This window comes from Stegodyphus dumicola, chromosome 8, assembly GCF_044657685.1.
Source record: "Stegodyphus dumicola isolate Sdum_Otavi_A_Nest chromosome 8, ASM4465768v1".
NCBI lineage: Eukaryota > Metazoa > Arthropoda > Arachnida > Araneae > Eresidae > Stegodyphus > Stegodyphus dumicola.
In genome coordinates, this window is record NC_140775.1 from 71498263 (window position 1) to 71519442 (window position 21180).

Here is a 21180-nt window from a genome sequence, read left to right on the forward strand (position 1 = left end):
ATGCTAGATGTTGGAAAAAGCACAAAGCCTTCATTCATTATTCATTCAGCATTAATTGAACCAGTACTAAACAGCAACTAGTCCATTGATTTAAACACTCAAACACTTCCTTGCATAGAACTTGCTTTCTTTTCTGACAGACAATTTTATTAGAAGTGTATGTGTGTGTGGAGGGAGGGGAAGCTTAAAAATAAGTGTTTATTCATGCATTGCAAATGAACTGCAAAAATTTAAATGAATTAAAAAGGTAAAAAATATTTTATCACACACTAACTCGCAAATCACATATCAGAAAAGGAAATACCATATGGTGTCACAAGAATATTTAGCAAATTCCATTCTAACTGTCTAGAAAACAAATATTTTTAATATTAATAACTGATAGGAAAAATTAAGGACTTCTAAAAAAAGTCCGACATAGAAGAAATTTGAAACATTAATTAAAACTTCACTTTTTAACTTGAGAATTTAAGACTCATATTAAATTTTAATGCATAACTTTTATTTAAAATGGCTGCCACACTATATTTCTGAAATAATACAATCAATCTGGCATTGTTGCACTTTGTTAAGTCACTATGAAACATTTTAAAATACCACTTTTGAGGTGCATCTCTCAAATAGCAAATGAAGAGATAAACAATAAAACAAATTTTTATTCATAACACTATAATCCAATAATGATAACAATTCAGACATATGTGATTATAAATTCTAATATACACACCAGTTACCTTGCAAGTGAGCTTTTATTAAAAAAAAAATAAAAATGAATAAATAAAGTTAATACTATACATAAAATAGTTTTTAGATTTCTTTGAAGATATTAAAAAGTCACTGAGTTGTTCATCATTGTGTAATTCACAAATGAAAAGGCAATGGAAAATAATATACAGACTTTTCAAAACCAAACATAATAAAGTAATTGCAATTCCCCTAAATTGTTCATATTAAAGAAAAATTAAAAGCATATTTGTTCAAAAAGTCAAATATTAAAGTATACAATCCAAACACCATAGTTCCACAAACCTTACTTTGCATCCTGCAAAAGAGGAAAATAAAACAATTTGATAAAACATTTTAAATAATAAAAAAATAAAAAAACTTCAAAGTGGCTGTCGGTACTTTAGAACATATTATTTAAAATAAATTAGCGAATAATTTATGAACGTTTTACTGACTCGCCATATTTAAGACACTAAATTAACCTTTTAACTGTTATGTCCGAAATAACCTCGGGCACAGAACTGGTATCCCAAAATGTCAAGCCCGAACATTACTCGGGCTAATTTTTTTTGAGTGCATCATATTATTATACCCGAATATATATCGTGAGAAGTTTATTTCAGCTTCATTTCAACAGATGGGAGGACTTTACTGAAGGTTGCAAAAAATAGAGGTTAAAGTTCAAAGCGCGCAGCATTTTTTTTTTTTTTTGACTGCGAGGCAAATTTCATTTTTGGAATAAAAAAAAATTGACAATTTATGCACCCAAATCATCAAAATAACTTGACAGTTAAAAGTTTACTTGAATACTGTTCAACCATGGGAAGCACAACCCTTGTTAGTACTCAGCCAAAAGATTTAACCTCAGCCTATTAATAGCACTGGAAATCCATGTAACTAAGACACATTCAATAGTGTATCTTTACGAGTCAATTTAGTAAGGTTTTAACCTTTTTATGCAACAGAACTTTTTTTTCAACTGTTTAAAAAGTGTGCAAAACAAAGAGAAAAACATGACAATGATTTTGCTACAGGAATTACACACATCTAGTTTATTTTATAAAAATACTCATCCATTGTGTGATTATATAAGCATGCTTTGTGTTTATGGTCATGGTTACCATGGGAAGACAGTACACTTCATTTGTTCACAGAGATGATCCACACAGAGCTGTAACCTCCATTTATAATTTTTTTTGGTTGCCTCTCATTTATTTAAATAATTATTTCTAAAGATATGATAAATTGCATTGTAAAGTAATTCAACTAAAATATTTGCTTGTTTCAATAACTTTTCATCAAATACAAAATTAATTTTTTAAAATACAGCCAAAACAATCATACTCAATAATTGAAAATATAATAGATAATTATAATTAGATTCAGCCAGAGTATTATTTTACATTGGTAACTTTGAAATAATGCCGAAATTATTAAATACTGCAATAAAAAACTATTTTGTAATTCAATATTAAAATAATAAACCACAAAGAAGCAACAAATGATAAAGGATTTTTAAGTATGCTATCAAAGTTAAATAATTGTGAAGTATATATGTATTATTAAGTAATAGTAATCATGCATCAGAATAGTTTAATATATAATTAACTAAAAATAGTACTTTTGCAAATTATTCTGAATTATAAATCATGCAAACAGGAAAAATATATTGTGGCCAGCATAACTGTACAGGTGAGCATAAGTGATTCCTTTCGTTTCATAAATATCAATAGATACTGCCACTTTAAAAAAGGAAAAACTGTAAATTCTGATACAGCTTCCTATTTTATTAGCTTATGAAAAATTAATATATCATTATTAACATAAATTATTCCTTACTTTTTAATCTACATCTATAACATAATATTAAATTTTATGTTAAACTATGAAACTTTATACTCTGTATAATATGGATTAATAGAAAATGATATATTTTATTTATGAAGTTCATTTTATATATATTATCATATCCATTAAGACTGGTCATACAAACTTCTAAAGCCTTAATAATGACAACGCTTACTGCAGTTGAAACATTGCTTGTCTAAATAGCATAACTTTCATTTTTTAAAAATTATTATTCAGCACAACGCTTACCAAGGCAACACGTATACACGAATTCTTTGAACTTTATGTGCACGTGTAAGTGAGTATGGACAGAAAGTTTTAGGTCTTGTTTTTATATAATCATAGTTATGAGCCTGAAAACAGAATATGCACACTGCATATATACTCAAGAACTTGCTACTAGATATCAATGCAAATGCAGTTATTATATTTTTGGAATTTTAGATTGATAGGTTTTAACTTACATTCTTAATTTGTACACATAAACAAGCCTTGCATTCATACAATTTGATCAAAATATCTGTATAAATATGTGGATATTTAAGGAAGAAGAAAAAATTTTAAGAATAAAAATTTTCGTGTACATTCTCATCCCACTGGCTTGTTTTCAATGCCCCCTACCTCTCCTAAAACCAACAGTATACTCCATGCATCTCCTCAGTATATGCATTGAGAATTTAAGAGATAACAAATATCATACTTTAAAATTAAAAGCAATTCATTCATCTTGAATAATAGAAAATACAACAGCAACAGCAAAATGATAATAAGATATCATTATATTTTAATCACAAAACGTGATTAAAATAGCTCCATGGAATATTATAAATATATTTATTGAATACTTACAAAATTAGTAAAAGTATTTTAACCCGAGTGGCATGATTGGCTTTATCCGGTCACAATATTTTTTGTTAGTAGAAACATATTAGCTTATATTGAGATATTTTGCTTTCTTTAATAATGCAAATGTAATCTTAATGAATGTAAGTTTATGAAAATATAGGCTAATATAAGTAATTATATAAATTTAGCTTATAAATGCTGCATAAATACAGATCTTCATGATAGATCCAAAACCTGTGCCGCTCAGACGGTTAAGTACAAAATATTATATAAAAACATCAAACTAAACTATCTGATCATTTAAAATGCTTACTAATTAAGACCCATACAAGTACATTACCACATTACCTTTAGTTACCTTTGAAGGATTCTCATTTCAATAAATCTCCTATACTTAAAATTAAAAATTTGATACCTGAAAATTTTCCACAATGATTTTTATAATTTTGAATAAATTCAGAATTAAGAATGCAATGAAAGCAAATTAGAAATGGAATATTTTTATGAAGTAAAGAACAATTAATCATAAGTTCACAGAAATTCAGTCATTGCCTTCCTTGAATATAACACAAAAATTCAATTCTGATAGTTAGTAAAACAACCTATAAAGAATAATGGAAACAATTCAAAACTTAATCATGTCTCAATCAATCAATCAATAAAATAAAAATTCATTCCATATTTTCACCTCTACTAGCAATTTTAAGTGTTTCATGGTCCTATCCGTAAATTCAACAACTGTTGCTTAACTCTTAATAGCCATACTCAAGTGAGTTTTCAGCAATGGATGCAATGATTTAACTTTGGCCACTTATGAACATTTTTCTTTGGACACAGATTTAGGATGCAGCATAGTGTCATCTTTGTCACATAATCTCAAAATTTCCATTGAAACTGCTGGGAGTAATGCAGATTGAAATCTACATTAGTTTTTAATGGTAATAGTGCTGCAGAGAAGGGAACAAAAGATATGCAGTAGCAAATCTGGTAAGAATTTGATAAATACCTTCACAGTTTTATAACAGGGGTTTTCAACCTTTTTGCCCCATGCACCCATTTGACTATTGCTAGATGATCATCCACGCTTCATAAAACTCATCAATTCCCATTTTTCAAAGAATCAAAATTAAAAAAAAAAAACAATTATTATTAGTTTTTTTTTTTTTTTTTTTGGTTTTAAACTTCCATCTTATGTTCCAAATTTTAGCCTTTTGAGCGATTACTTTCTCGCCAAGGTTTTTTTGTTTTGCCTCCATGAATCCAAAATGGCAAACCTGTAAGTCACTGCAAATCGCGATTTACTAGCTCAAGGTTTTTATTTACTTCTTGTGAGTTTTAACTAGTTTTTCCACCGAAGTTTTAAAATTTCACTAAAGTTTAAAATATTTTGGATTATGTGATATATGTTTAAAAAGTAAAATTTTGATTCATTTTTTTTCACTGAAGTATTTTAATTATTCACTTTTGGTTTCAATTCTTTACACAAAATAGAAATCTCTTTATTTAAAGTACAACTTCTAACTGAATTTTTTTCCTTGCTTTGGGGAAGGGCCAGAATTTTTGGGTGACCTATTATAATTAAAATACATTGAAATGGTTCATCAGCTAATTCTGGAAACAGAAAGGCAAAGATTTCAATTGATTTCAATGTTCCTTTCCCTTGATGAAGTGGCACTGAAGTTGACTGAATTACTCTTCTGTTATGTTCTTTCTCTTTTAATTTCTTTAAAGAATTTTTTTGAATTGGGGCATTGATTGCTTAAAAGTTTTGGTTTTTATATTTATTAAATTCTTTGCTGCATTTATTAGATTATTTGAAATTTATTAATTATGAATTTCAAAATTTTCGTCTTTGTGAAACATTAGTTCTAAATTTCTTACTTTATGCCTTTAATGATAATTTTCTGCAGCTTAAAGTGCGAAATTACTAGGCATATTTATATTTTGTTTAAAAAAAAACTGTTTTGTAATTACATTTATTTAAATACATATTACTTTTTGAAGTGTTTTATAAATTAAATAAGAAAAAGTATAGAAAATGTTGACAAATATCAAAACTATGAATAAAAGTAGTTTATACATTCATAAACTAAAACTAAATACTTAACAGGTAAATAATAAAAAAGTCTAACCATACCACCCCTGAAAATTATGACAGATGATCTTCATTTTACTCTTCTGTACCTCTAACTCGGTTTAAGACATCATCTCTACCATCACATAGGCCTCTCCATTATGCTTTCAGTCTTCCAAATTTTGAAAGATACTTATGATAATGTATGGAAGCGTATTATTTATAATGACAGTGCATTTAACACTCCATTCATGCTTTTAATACTATATTAGGTTTTATGCATTTTTGGTATAATCTAATAGTTTTTTCAGGAAGCCTGAAAACACTAAAAAATAGATTACACAAAAATCAATGGTAACTGTTTCCTCATTTCGCATTACAAAAAATTTCACTACTCTTTCACTCTACTTTCTTAAAAGAAAAAAAAGAAGAAAAAGACCTCATTATCATAAAATTACTGTTCAATTCACTACAACTATATCAAACATCTTGTAATCTTAACTTAAAATATATATATATATATATAACCCTTTTACCTTTTTCTTCATATATCAATTTATAGCATGAATCAATTCAGGGTACTTTTTCAAGTATGCAAATGGAAAATAGCTTAACAATTCATAGACTGACAGTTAATATATTAGTGCCTAATTTAATCTATAGAAAACATTTATGTCACCTATTTAAAGTTCTACCACCACATGCGTTTTTACTTTTTTGGTTAAAATAATTTTGTCATTTTATGTCACAAACTATATTAAGATCTTACAAGATGGACATAACTTTTCCTCTAATGCATTTTTAGAATTTTGTATGACCAATATACACGTATATAAAATTGCCCATGGGAAATATGTAATTTATTCATAAAAAGAAATCCAAATGTAACATTTTTCAGTATATTAGTTTTATGTATTATAAAAGACAACAAAACAAATTTTAGTACTTATCTGTTATGCACCTGCACATATTTTGATAGTAAGATTGTAGTAATATGCGTGCGAGTGTTGAATTATTCTTACTTACACACACAAATAGTCTCCAGATGGTGCTATCATTGGGTCTTGACAAGTGTTTGGCTTCTCTTTCACAGAGGCCAAAAAGCGTGGCAGGTGCATAATAGAAAAGCACCCAAATTTTTAATTTCTAAGTATTAACATATTCATATTATGTAAATTAAATTCAGCTTTATTTAATTTTGGACAAGAACCAGTTCAGATACATAATATTTTTGTATAATTATTTAGGTAATATAAAACCATGCAGACTTTCTAAATAAGTAAAATTTGCTAGCTCTGTACTTCAAAGAAGTACTAATAGTAATAGAAATAATTACAAAAATTTCTATAATTTTAAAAGATATTTAGTAATTTAAATATAGTTCACTACATATATGTATTCTATGAGAAATGATTAAAATCTTGTGAAATGTTCCAAAATAACTGTGATTAATAAATTTATATACTACAAAAAGTAGTAGAACTATCTGCCACAAAAGTTCAAAAATATTTTTCAATTAACATTCTTAAAACAGAAGAAACTAATTTACAGACAAAAAGAATCTTCATTCTGTCCTTAGAACTATTTCTTAAAAAATACCCAGAGAAACCATTTATACATATTTACATTCCCATAATAATTTACATTTCTTTCACCAAAGCAATAGGAATACATTGAGCAACACTTAAGTTTACAGTATGAAAATGTATGAAATTGAAATTACTAACACGCATGCATAAGGCCACACTAATTATATATTACAACTGCATCATAAATGCCCTAGTTATATAAAAAATAAAACAGAAACAAACCAATCTCTGTAAACAAGACTGTAGTATACATATTATTGTTCATTATCTTAAAAGAAGACTAGATTGTTAAACATATTCTGGGTTACTAGGACTTATTAAAAAAAGCACAACAATATACATTGAAAAATTTTTAAGTATTAATTTGATACTAATTACAAAGTGCTCTTTAAAATGATCTGAAAGAAGGTAAACTTTCTTAGTTAAACTTCTAAAATTTTCACTTTTTTAAATAAATGATGAAAACAATGCAACTGCCAAATATTCAAAGCAATTTAATGAGATGTATAGCAGACATTGTTCACTGATATTATAACAAGTAAATACCTCTCTTACTAATTGAAAAATAATATATGCCAGAAATTTTAAAATTCTTAAATTAGTTTATATATAAACACCGCATGGATTCCAGCTTTTAAAAATTTAAATATCCAAAATTGAATGGACAAAGGAATAAACATGTTTTCACAATTTATTAAAATAAAAAAGTTTATTTAATTGAATATGGTACAGCACATAAGAGCTATTTGCCTTTACAAGGGAAAAGATTACACTTAACTGAATATACTGATTCAGAAAAGATGGGGAAGAAAAGTATCAAGAATATAACATTCTGCTAAGTTAGGATAGAATTTTATATTTATTATACTCCCAGAAAAACTTGAAAATATGAGGAAACTGCTCTTCAATCCATTCAAACCAAAAAAGTATAAAAAGGGGGAAAAATATGGGTGTATATAGAATTCTTAAAATTTCAGATGCAATTTTAAAATATCAAATAGAAAGAAACCCCCCAAAATTTTTTATCTTATCCCTTCACCAACAAAACATTTGTGATATCCATATCAATTCTTACTGATTATTACATAAATTTTTAAATTTTAAGTCAGCTACCTTCAAATGCTCACAAGTTTATATTTCAGCAATGAGATTAGTTTAACTGTTTATATTCAATTAAAAAAATTAAAAGTTACAATTAAGTTGGGTTTTAAGAGATATTACTTGTTTGCATTAAAAATGATTATCATAGTTTATTCTAAAGTTTCATAAACAATAGTTAAACTAAATCTAAAAAGCTTACAGTTGTATAAAAATATATAACATTCTGCCACTGAAAGTTAAGCCTTTTAAAATAAAATGCATTTACATATTTGATCTAGCAATACTACCTATTCAACATAAACAGTCACCACAGTGCAAGAAAGACAAAAAATAAAGGAATGTAGTGATAAAAATACTTAGAATATTTTTTCTTCATATTTTTATTATGGATTTAAAAATACTGATAACAGTTTGATTAATATGCAAAACATGTTAATTCTTTTTTTTTTACCCATTCCCAAAACAAAATATTTAAAACTAAAAACATTCTATAGTTTGTTTTATCAAATTCTTAAATTTTTATTAAATTTAAATTTCTTTATATGGAGAAATAATCCTCAAAAACTGATATATTGAAATATTTTGCATTACAGAGCTCAAAAAATGCTCTAGGAAAAGATTTAAATTGCTGCTTAATAGAATGTTAATTAAAAAGGTAATACACAAAACTTCATTTGATAAAAGCAGCAAATACAGCCCACATCGCTTCATTTGCATTGGGTTTCATGCTTTCAGCTTCAACATCTAGTTCAAGCAATTCACGAACACGTTTCATTGCAACTTCATAGTCATCATCTGATAAAGGAGCAAATGCATTTTCCAATACATCAGAAGAATGTGCAAGTATAATTAAAGATAAGATACGTTTGTCCATGCGATGTGGGTCATTGATCCATTTGCTTAGCACAGCATCTTGAACTTTTTTGACTAATTTAGTTTTTGTGCTAGAGTCTGTCAGTGGATGGGTTGTCATATCAAATAAGAGGAAGTTCTGTTTTTCTGTGGTCAGCACACCCTTTTCTACTAGATTTTTAGCAAGTCTTTCACGAACATTTCGTAGTTGGTATCTTAATTTCAAAGGATTCCATGTTTCACCTGCCAAATAAAACAAATTGTGAGTACTCTATGTAAGATAATTTATTTTAAGCATCTTAAATTAGCCCACAAAAATACATTTGAATTGTTTAACAGAGTTAATATGATATTATGGAATAATAATCATTACAATATTATGAAATAATAAGGTTTAAAAACATTGAGCAATTAAATAAAATTGAATAAAAACAAATAATTACAATTACTAATTCAAGTAGTATTTAATTAGGTACATTAGTTGACAGTTATTAAATCCATTCTTTTACAAGAATGAAATGGATCAGAATTTGTGCCAGTGAAATTTCAAAAGTCGTTAATCCGGACTCGTCGGGTCTTCGGCGATTCCAGATTATAGATCATCAGTTTAAATCTGGTAAGATGGCATACAGAAATTATAAAATTAAAAACATGAAACCATAATTTATGAAATAAAGAACAATTATAATCTTTAAAGGGTATCAAAATTTACAAAAAAAAAAAAAAAAAAAAAAGCTTAATATTTACTTGTTTACTTTATTAAACATTTCTTTCAACGTAAGTTGTTTAAGTTGCTTTGTTTTATGTGATAATACTTTCTCTTTAATCCTATAAACATACATAATTTCTTCTTCAGTTACAAAGTTCCGCTGTTGAAGTCCTATAATTGCTGCGTCGAAAATACCGACTAATTTTTTGTCAATCGAAATTTTTTCGTTTTCAATAACCTCTGTGTCACTTTCTTCACTATCGGAAGCGAATTATAATGACGAGGAATTTGATTCAAATCATATCAAAGACGGAGTACATCGAGATGAAATACTACATTTAGTAAGGAATTATAAGCCAAATAAAATAAAAACATCTGCCCTGAAGATAAGGATAGTGCTGACAGATCAACTTCCAATACATTGCACGCCGCGGTGTCCCACCCCCCGCAGAGCAGTGTGAAATTGATAAACAGATTTTGGAATAGTTAGATAAACAAAGGATTATGCCTTTATCCATTTTTTGCAGCAATTCCACTTTTTGTTTAATGGACTTCGAAACATACTTTCGCTTTGTAGATCCTTTACATATTAGTAAATACATATCGGAAATTCTATTTGACATAATCGAAAGTTCACGCTTACTTTTATGAAATTGCTCTAACAGTCTGCAAAAAATAATAAGCCGGATCCAATTCGAAGATTAAGGAACAACGCAATCTGCAACATTAACTGAATTAGATAATTTTAGCTTAGCTTATACCATCCGCTATACATTAAATGCACATGCGCACGCGTATATTCGCAGCCGTAAAGGTCTTACGCGCATGCGTCAAAATAATAAGCCGGATCCAATTCGAAGATTAAGGAACAACGCAATCTGCAACATTAACTGAATTAGATAATTTTAGCTTAGCTTATACCGTCCGCTATACATTAAATGCACATGCGCACACGTATATTCGCAGCCGTAAAGGTCTTACGCGCATGCGTCAAAGCGACGCATGCGCAGAAAGTTTGTAGCTTTGAGGTCCGGATTAACGACTTTTGACTGTATAAATAAATCAAGGCTGGAAATTTAAATTTAACACAATTAGAAATGTAAGTAACCAGTCTGACACAGGAAATATATCATGTAGTAACAAAATCTGAACAGTGGATATGCAGCTTGAAATATTTTATTCAACATCTTGAAAACCAATTTATGATCCTCAGCATTAAAATGCCAAATCATAAGCATACATACAAAAGGCTAGAATATATCTATATTGTTATTTGTTTTTCAATGAGGTTTGCATGGTACAGATAACACCAAGCAAAATTTATATATTGTGTCACTTCAAAAACAGAAATCGAGTTAAATTTTTGGTGGATAGTTTTTTTCCCAAACTGTCATAAAAGATTCACTACATCAAAATTCCCACAAATAAACAATGTTCAAGATATAAATTAAAAAACTATAACACTTTAACAATTTAAGAAATCCCTTTGAGAATTTTTTGAGGAGTGGGAGGAATAAATAACACTATAAAACAACACACAATAAAAATTATGTGAATGATTTACGTCATAAAGAATTTTAAAAACATAAAATAACATTATTAAATATTCAGGCATTAATATCTAATATCTGGCACTTGTAACTGCTTTGCCAATATTTGCTAACCACATCAAATACATGCAATACAAATACACACATGCAAATAAGTGCATGACAAGGAAATTCAGAAAAGAATATGATAGCTACCTGATTTAAAAATGTGACATATTCAATTCAACATTAGTTTAATAAATGCTTCAATTAAATTTCTTAATAAACTGAGAAGAAACTTGATAATATTAAATTTATTTCTGAAGTTGAACAGCAAAGTGGCATAGTAATTTCTTTAAATACCACCAAATTTTATACACACCTCCTGGCAAAACAAGAGCCAAGATACATATTAACTGAAATAATTTGTTGCTTACACAGGGTGGTCAAAATTAAACTGGCCCTGGAAATGTGCAAGAGTCTGACAACAAACTTACCCTTGTTAATGAACAGAAGAGCTGCCCTTTATAGAAAATGCCAGAAATGGCCACTGTTGACATTAATGCAGCGTAGTGCTTGCTCTATTTACGAAATTGAGAGACATGTAGCAGGTCTTCCTGAGGGATGGCAGTAGTAGCATTTTCATTGTTCAGCTTCCAGTGTGATTTACATAAAACTCCACAATGAACACTTACTCTTTTATTGCTAGCACCTTTTTGTGTTACATTCAGTTGATCACTAAACACGTCCAAACTTTTCATTCAAACAACTGGTTGCTGCCACGTGTGTATGCATGCTTCCCCCCCCCCACAGTTTCTAATAATCTCTGTTACTTTAAGAGTATGCTTTCACAAAATTCTCTAAACACTTTACGGAGCCAGTTTTATTTTGATTATTCTGTATCCAGCAGTGTCAAAATTTCTACAAATATACACATATTGCATTACTGAGATATGTAACATTAATTACACTAGTTACATTAATAACACATTAAATACAAATATAAATATAGAAAATTTTTGATAAAATATTACATTTCTAGCAACTTATTCAACAACTTTCTTTGCTTGCAGCCATAAAATATGCATACTTAAGTTTTTGGATACTATGATTGATTCATTATATCAACACAAAAAATTAATAACTAGTATTTTGTTATAAAAGCCCACTTCTCAAACAAAATGCAAGCTTTTAAGGAACAACACTTATATTAAAATTAAATGTAAAAAATATTATACTGATTTTGCATATTTGACAAGTTTTTCCCCAACATTTTGAATATTTTACGAGAAAAAAGGCTTGCAAGCAAAATGGTCTCTTATGCATTAGAATGAAGTGGAAAACATTTTCTTGGAAATTTAAATCACCTATATATGGAAAAGCTGCTTTTAAGTAAACACAAACAATATTTTCCCAAATTAGATTTGATATTTAGTTGCCAAAATTTTCCTAAAAATGTCATCTTTATGTTAAATTACTTCAAAGTTGGCATGTTAATAACCTTCATCATGAATATGCTTCTCAAGCTTTTCCATTGAAGCTTTATAACCTTATGAAGCTACATGACACAGGAATAGAAGAGCCCAAAAAGCCAGTACCAGCCATATTGTGCTTGGAGCCAGTTTTCTTAGAGGTCACTGGTGAGCTTGTAGCATTTGTTGTACTAATCATATTACTGCATTCTTGTATATTGTACTGATTGTCTACTATGTGAGATACATCTATCGTCTATTGATATTGCACTAATTGTCTCCTCTGTGCAAGAGTGTTAAATAAATTTTAATAACATTTTTTTTAAATCCAAAGATAATTTTAATTAGCTTTAATTTATGATCTGTATAAATGCATTCAACACAATTAAGGGTACTAATACCCTGTTTAGTCTATAAATGCATAAAAAAAGTGCATCAAACGTAAAATGGGGTCAATTATACTTTAAAATTTGTCTTATTTTAAAATTGTCCTGCTTATGCTATAAATGCATAAAAAAAGTGCATCAAACGTAAAATGTGGTCAATTATACTTTTAAAATTGTCTAATTGTATTTTAAATAAAAAGGAACACGAATCACAAATAACATTAATGTTAGAAAGAACACATTAATCAGCAAGACATTTAAACAAGAATGCAATTTTCGTATTGTGTGCATACTCACCACTAATGCGGGGGGGGGGGGATTCCAGCTTTACAGGAAAGAGTTCCACTCTTTCAGGTCAACAAATATAGCATAAAATGTCATATCAAGCAGTTGAATTATTTTAACAAATTTCTATTTTATTATAACCTCCCATACATTGTAGCACAATTTCAACAAAAGATTCTGGTTCCCGAAACAGAGGTCTCAAAGTATGAAATTCTGCTGAACACATTTAGGAAGCTTACAAATTAAAGCTAATTAAAATTTTCTTTTTATTTAAAAACATTAAAAGCAACACATGTAATGCTCTCACACAAAGGGAATTAAATTATTATACAATAAGAAACGGCTCAATAGTGACTAGCTTGCTCATAAACCAGCGTAATCTTGTGCCAAGAACAATAATGTGAGCATCATCTGTCTGGGTCCTCATGCTCAAATGGCTAGTGTTATATAAGCTTCATTTTAAATTGAAAAGTTTGATATTTTCCCTATGAAGAATATTAATACACTAACTTTGAAATAATTGACAGCCAGAGATTAAATCTAATTTAGGAGATATTTTGCATGCTAATCATGTTTCCTTAAAGTAACTTTTTCCCATACAGGTGATCTAAATTTCTAAAAAAACCGTTTTTCATGCCATTCTTATACATACAGTCAAAAGTCGTTAATTCGGACACCCATAATCTGGACCTCAAAACTAAAAACTTTCTGCGCATGCGCCGCGTTGACACATGCGAATAGGTGTTTACGCGTGCGCGTTTTATATATAACAGACGGTATAATCTAAAATTATTTAATTATCTATTTCAGTTAATGTTGATGATTGCGTTGTTCCTTAATCTTCGAATTGGATCCGGCTTATTATTTTTTGTAGACTGTAAGAGTAATTTTATAAAAGTAAACTTGAATTTTCGGTTATGTCAAATAGAATTTCCGATTCTGGAGCTCCCAAAGGATCGTACAAAACGAAAGTATGTTTCGATGTCCATCAAACAAAAAGTGGAATTGCTGCAAAAAATGGATAAAGACATGAAGAATGTGACAGAGAGGTTAGTGAAAACGAAAAAATTTCGATTGACAAGTTAGTCGGTATTCTCGGCACAACAATTAACGGGACTTGAACAGCAGAACTTTGTAACTGAACAAGAAATTGTGTCTGTTTTATAGAATTAAAGAGAAAGTATTATCACATAAAACGAAGCAACTTAAAACAACTCACACTGAAAGAAATGTTTAATAAAGTAAACAAATAAATATTAAGCTTTGTTTTGTAAATTTTGATATCCTTTAGATTATAATTGTTCTTTATTTCATAAATTAAGGTTTCATATTTTTAATTTTAGAATTTCTGCATGCCATCTTACGAGATTTAAACTGATGATCTATAATCCGGAAAAATCGATAATTCGGAATCACCGAAGTCCCGACGAGTCCGGATTAACGACTTTTGACTGTATAAGCTTAATCTGCTATAAGTTTCTAGAAAGATAGATAATCTAAATCATTACTGGAGGAGATACAACAACAGGAATCAGGCTAATATTCATATATTTGCAGGAGTAATTTCAAAGAACCTTTAAAACGAGTCCCGCATATTTATGAATTTTATGTTGATTCTTGTTGCTTTAACGCGTCCAATAATCGTTATTTGACATGTTATTTTAACTCAACCTAAATCAGTGCTTCCAAACTGATGTGCTATAAAAACTTTAACCACAAATGCTTGATTATGGGATAACAGTACCAGGAGAGAAAGGCTGAAAGTGATACAAACTAAATTTGCAGCTGCAATGTCAGGAAGAGTCAAAGACTTGGCATCCAAAACTCAGTCTGAAAAATCTTATGTTCAAATAATACACTGTTTTTACTCATACAATGATTCTATGTCAAATAGTTTACCACTAGAATTAAAGTCTACACTTAATGATATTAAAAAAATAGTGAATGTGGTCAAAAGTAGACCACTTCAATTGCACCTTTTTCCACTTTTATGTGATAAAATTGATTAATCGATGCACCTCGATTTGATGCTCAAATCCAATTTTATTCATTGGCTGTTGAGAAAATTATAAGTATTTTTAAAAGTAAAGAAAACTGTCAATATTCAGCTAAGACAAACACAGGTCGCAAAGAAAAAAAATAGCCTACTTAATTGATATGTTTGAATACCTAAATGAACATAAATGAAAAATGCAAGGATCATTTGAATGGATTCAGAAGCAGAATTCAGCTTTGGAAAGATGTGCAAAAAAAGGTTCTTTTGAGATGTTTATTCAGTACTGCAATTCAAATCCCCTAAAAAAAAAAAAAAAAAAAAAAAAAAAAATTCTTCTGGGTTTGAAATCCATTTGCACTTTTCCATTTTATTCAATTTACAGAGGAAAAAAAAGAAGGAGCTAGACTTAATGATTGTATTCATGAAATATATTATCTGTATTCTGAGTAGTGGCAAAAATAGAGTTTCCATCTGTCAGCACAAAAATTATAAACATCCTTTGGTACTTACTCATTAATGCAGCCACTTTGGTGAAATTATGCAATTTTTTTTTTTTTTTTAACATAAGGAAAAGAATAACGAATTAACAACAAAAAATAATTTATTTCATAACTAGTTTAAGACAATGCAAATCAAATGAAATTTAATACAGAAAATTATTCAGATCACTAGAGATGGAGGAATGAAATCTGCACAATTTAAGCTTCATTATTCAACGACATCTGCGCAAATTTTATATGCACAATTTAATTTTAATGCTGAAAAGCACTTTCTTTAGTTAAGACTATAAATTAAAAACTTCCAAGATTTGGTTATCTACCAGGAAACATGCCAAAAACTCAGAACACTTTACAACTGTATCATAGATGCAGTATAAAAACTATGCCAGATATCAGTCACAGAGGATGTACGGATTAGATATTTTTATTCCATCTGTTTCACTTATTTCATACTTATGATTGCATAATAAGACTTATCTGAAATGTTCATGCATTATAATGCAAAAATATCTCAAAGAAAGATCTTATTAATTGAATATCTAATATTGTAAACCCACGAGTCAACAAATGCCACCTAGCAGCCGCTGGAAAAAAACACCGGTCAACAAAAACTATAGTCATCAGTCGATGTACTGGACTCAAGACACTAAGCATGGTGTTCCCCAAGATTTACTCTGTAACTTAAATGTGTAATTATAACGCCCTTAATTGTAATGTTTTATCTTAATTGTGTTTTGTTAATTAAAACTATTTAAAAAGGCCAAGTGAGCCTTTTGTTTATGTTAGTTTTGGTTATAGTTGGCCACCCAATGCACGACTCGAATGATTTATCCAGTTGAGAAAAAAACCAAGACTCCAGAACATTGACTCATATTCTTTTCCAGGTTTTAGGTATAACTTCCACCAGTGAAGCCCTAACCCGAAGGTTATTTTAGAAATTGTATGAAGTACTGGTTTCATCTTCACCCGAAAATAACAGATATTTTCACTTAATAAGTAATTAATAATAAGATAACAGATTTTCACTTAATAAGCAATATAAAATTTTAACTATAATGTCATTAATACTTTAATACTCTATAATATTAAATATGGAATAAAATGTGTCGTTAAAAATGAAACAGAACCATATATAAAGTATATATAAGCTTTAGGTATTTCCTTTTAGCTATACTTCACTTTAAGAATTTATTTTGTCTTACATTGTTTAAATAATTGATTTTTATTTGAATTTCCTGTGTTTTAATTCTATGCTCTAAATGAAGATTAATTTTGTTTTCATTAGAAGTCGACACAAGTAAAATTTCGTTTCGGTTCTGAACAAAAAGTGTTTACGTAAGAAAATATTTTTATCCTGATTCATAAATGTTTCCAGTGAGCATAATTCTTTTAGTATTTTTATAACTATATTGCTATCAATGAATGAGTTGTGTGTTTTGTTTTATTTTATTTTATGAATAATATGAACGGATATTTTCTTTTCCTCTTGGAGAACAGAAATAATTAAAAATTGAAAAGGGTTTTATCCAGTATATTATTTAAACTGTGCCACTAATATTTTGTTTTTATTCAATAAGAGTATTGCTTTTGAATTAATATTCAGTTGACGCTATTTTGAAAAGGCATTCTAAAACTTGCTGCATTTTCAAATTGTGTTTATCAAATTTTTAAATTATTATTTCGTAATATTTGAGAACAACTTATATATCTGTGTTTTTCAAAGAGAACTACAGTCGAAAATTAATTTCATAGAGCATTTAGAATTTTATAGACATCACAGACATTACTAATAGACGATTTATCAAAGTTAAATTTCTAGAATTTTATAGACATCACAGGCATTACTAATAGACGACTTATCAAAGTTGAATTTCTATTTTTAGGACTTTATGTTTACTAAATTTGTGCATTTTATTGTCCATTGGCAAGTGTACCAATCTTTGTACATTTTTGAAGTAATCTCGGATTAATGATCTTGTTCGATGTTCTTTTTCAAATATTATGTAATTGGTAGGGGTAATTAAGAAACTCACAAAATTTCTTAACATATAATTTTTCTTTAAATAAATATTGAACTTTTCAACAAAGTATAATAACATGCATTTTTAGAACTAACCAGGAAAAAAAGGATCTGCAAGTGTTATTCGCAAAACTGGGTTTGTCCGTCTCAGATAATTTGAAAGTGATTCAACTCAAAGAGCTGATTATGCACATAGACAAAAATTCTATAAATTTCCAATTAAGCTAAAGTTTTGAAACATCCACTTGAATGAATCTTCGAAGTGACGAAGGTAAACATCTACATATGAAATGACGTACTAAACTAAATTGCTTATTGCAAAAATTCGAATTCAGGGTGTTTCTAAATGAATATCGGGGTTTTAACATTTCGTAGTATTTATTATGCAAAATTCAAAATTATAATTAATACATGAAATGAAAGAGCAACTCAAACAGTTATACATACAAGTGTTTAATGTGAGCACCTTTTGCCACATGGCATGTATCAAGTTGACAGCCCAGTTCTTCTTAAACACTTATTAGTGTTTGTGGTATAATTGTTATCTAGAAATTGGGTCTTCTAACAATTGGGGAAATAGCCATAGTTGTAGAGCATCAAGATAGGAAGTACCAGCTACAGTTGCTTCTCCAAAGAAAAAAGGGCCCATAAACTTTAGGCCGAGGTATGGCAAAAAAAAAAAAAAAAAAAAAAAAAAAACATTTAGGGGAGTCTCCCTGCAACTGTACCATCTCATGAGGATTTTCTGAGCCCCAGAGCGCACATTACGAATATTCCCATGTCCAATGAGGTGAAATATCGATTCATCACTGAAAACAACATTTCATATGCAAAGTTGACATGTAAACCATGTTCTGTAGGCTTTAGAGCCTGAACTGTACCAACAAACTGAACTGCTTAAGTTGCTCTTTCATTTCATGTATTAATTATGATTTTCAGTTTTACGTAATAAATACTACAAAGAGTTAAACCCCTAATATTCATTTAGAAACACCCTGAATACACATTTCAAATAAAGTCATTCTTTTTTTTAACATTCCGTACTTCAATTGAATACACATTTCAAATAAAGTCATTCTTTTTTTAACCTTTCATACTTCAGTTAAATACACATATCAAAGAAAGTCATTCTTTTTTTAACATTCCGTACTTCAATTTCATAAATGAAATTTTCAAAATCAATAAAAAATATGAATTAAATTTCAATGTGTTAACATAATAAGAAGCATATGTATGCACCTGCTTACATAATAAAGGTATAAATACATAAAATATGTCAACTTCTGATAAAATTAGAATCCGAAAAATAATATTTTATGATAATTTTACATTCAGCTACCAGCTTTTGAACATTGTGCTTTCTTGTAAATAAACTCTTCAGCTACTGCCTTTGCAGCCTAAAAGCCATATATTACTGATTTTACAATATTTTTTTCATGCATCATCATTTTCATGTATAGCTAACATTTTATCATTGCTTTTTGAATTAATTAAAGTAAGAATATACTAGAGATCTTTCCAGATAGAAAATTATAAACACATTTTCAAAAACTCTATAGTACTTTCATTGTCTTTGCCTCTGATAGAAAAATAATTCTGGCCATAACCACTGGCATAAAAAGAGAGATATCAGAAAATTAATATAAAATTATAAAGGTGAGTAATGAACCATATTAACCTGTTAAACCATATTTATTATAATAACCTGTTAAACCATATTTAGTATTAATGAGTCATCTCCATCTTCAGACAGACAATAAGCACAAATTTTGCCAGTTTGATAAAAATCAACGAATAACTTTTTATATAATTATTTTTTACTTTTTTTTCCTCTTTTGAATTTTAAATGAATATTTTACACAACTTGAATGTTTCTGAGATGTTTCATAACAAAGAAATTAATTTCAAGGTACTGCATTAAATAACATGTAACAACAGGAGGTATTATTTTCTCAATACACACCATAATCGATAATCATAGGATACTTTTTTGGATATATCTGATCAACAATTTAAACATGAAGGCACGAATACATTAAAACTATAAAAATGCTCTGCTGCCATGTAAAGAGAACAATAAGTTACAAATAATGTTTTTTCAACTGACCATTATACAGCCACAGGGTTCAATTGTTGGGATGGCATGTTGCATGTTTCATCAAACAAAACTATCAAACATCATCAAAAACTACTTAAAAAGACTTTTTAAGTATAAATTGAGTATAAAAATTAATAATAATTAGTATAAAATTAGTATTCAAAGTAAGAATTTTGGCATGGAGAGCAGCAACCTGAATTCCCATTTTGAGGCTTGGTTTTCATGGCTGCACCATTGCTCAAATGCCACTGATCATATATACCAATGACCATTATAATTTGGAATAAATGCAAATAATTTTATCATTGAACTGTTAATTAATAAAAGAAAATCCTATGATATGTACAGATGTAATATTCAACTTGTAATTCATGTAAACATGGGCCTAGCAATAAGGTACAGAGACCTAGTAGTAAATGGTATCTATAGAAATGTGGTGTGAAGATAATGAAATTTGGAGGTGGTAAATAAGAACTTTGTAATGCAATGTTTATTCTGACTTCACTGCTTTAGCTCTGATGCCTATGATTAGTGGTACTTCTGTATTAAAGCAGCCACTATGTTTAGTCACCAAAACTGGCCAACTTAATCTGCAAGTTTTGGGCAAATTTCAAAACTTTGCCAAAGGCTTACGAGGTATCTAGCCATTTTAACAATGAAGTATCTTAAAATTAAAAAAGAAACGATTTTGTATATGTATAGATTCAGATAAAAAAATTAATTTTGAGGGAAAACAGATAGTCCGAGCCACATTTCAAAATTTGTAATTTTTCACGAGCCACAATTAAATACGTATTTAAAAGGTATTACAAATTTTTTATAAAATTGTATTTATAGAAAACATAAATAAAAGTACAAAATGTGTGTATTGAATTTAACTATTAAAAATTAAACACATTTATTTTACTTCTCTTGATAATTCTTTAAAATTTGGTAAATAATTAGTGACAGCACTTCTCAGAAATTCTTTGAAATGCTGGTTAGTTAATAGTGATCGGTGTTTGAATTTCATGAATTTTAAAGTGGAATAAAATGATTCTCATAAGTATGTTGTTCCGAGTATTGAAATAATTTGACAAGCAGCCTTTTTAAATTCAGGATACTTCGATTCTGGTACAAATTTCCAAAATTCAGTAATCGGCGTTGACT

General features: G+C 28.6%; 1 protein-coding gene across 1 annotated transcript in view; it reads right to left on the bottom strand.

Moving 5' to 3' along the window:
- Positions 1-638: 638 nt before the first annotated feature.
- The window catches only part of sau (Golgi phosphoprotein 3 homolog sauron), a 42117-nt gene continuing 21575 nt past the window's right edge, over positions 639-21180 (bottom strand). Inside the window, exon 3 of the mRNA XM_035360587.2 lies at positions 639-9279. Coding sequence (XP_035216478.1) covers positions 8855-9279 — 425 coding nt within the window. The 3' untranslated portion in view covers positions 639-8854. The remainder of the gene's footprint in view (positions 9280-21180) is intronic.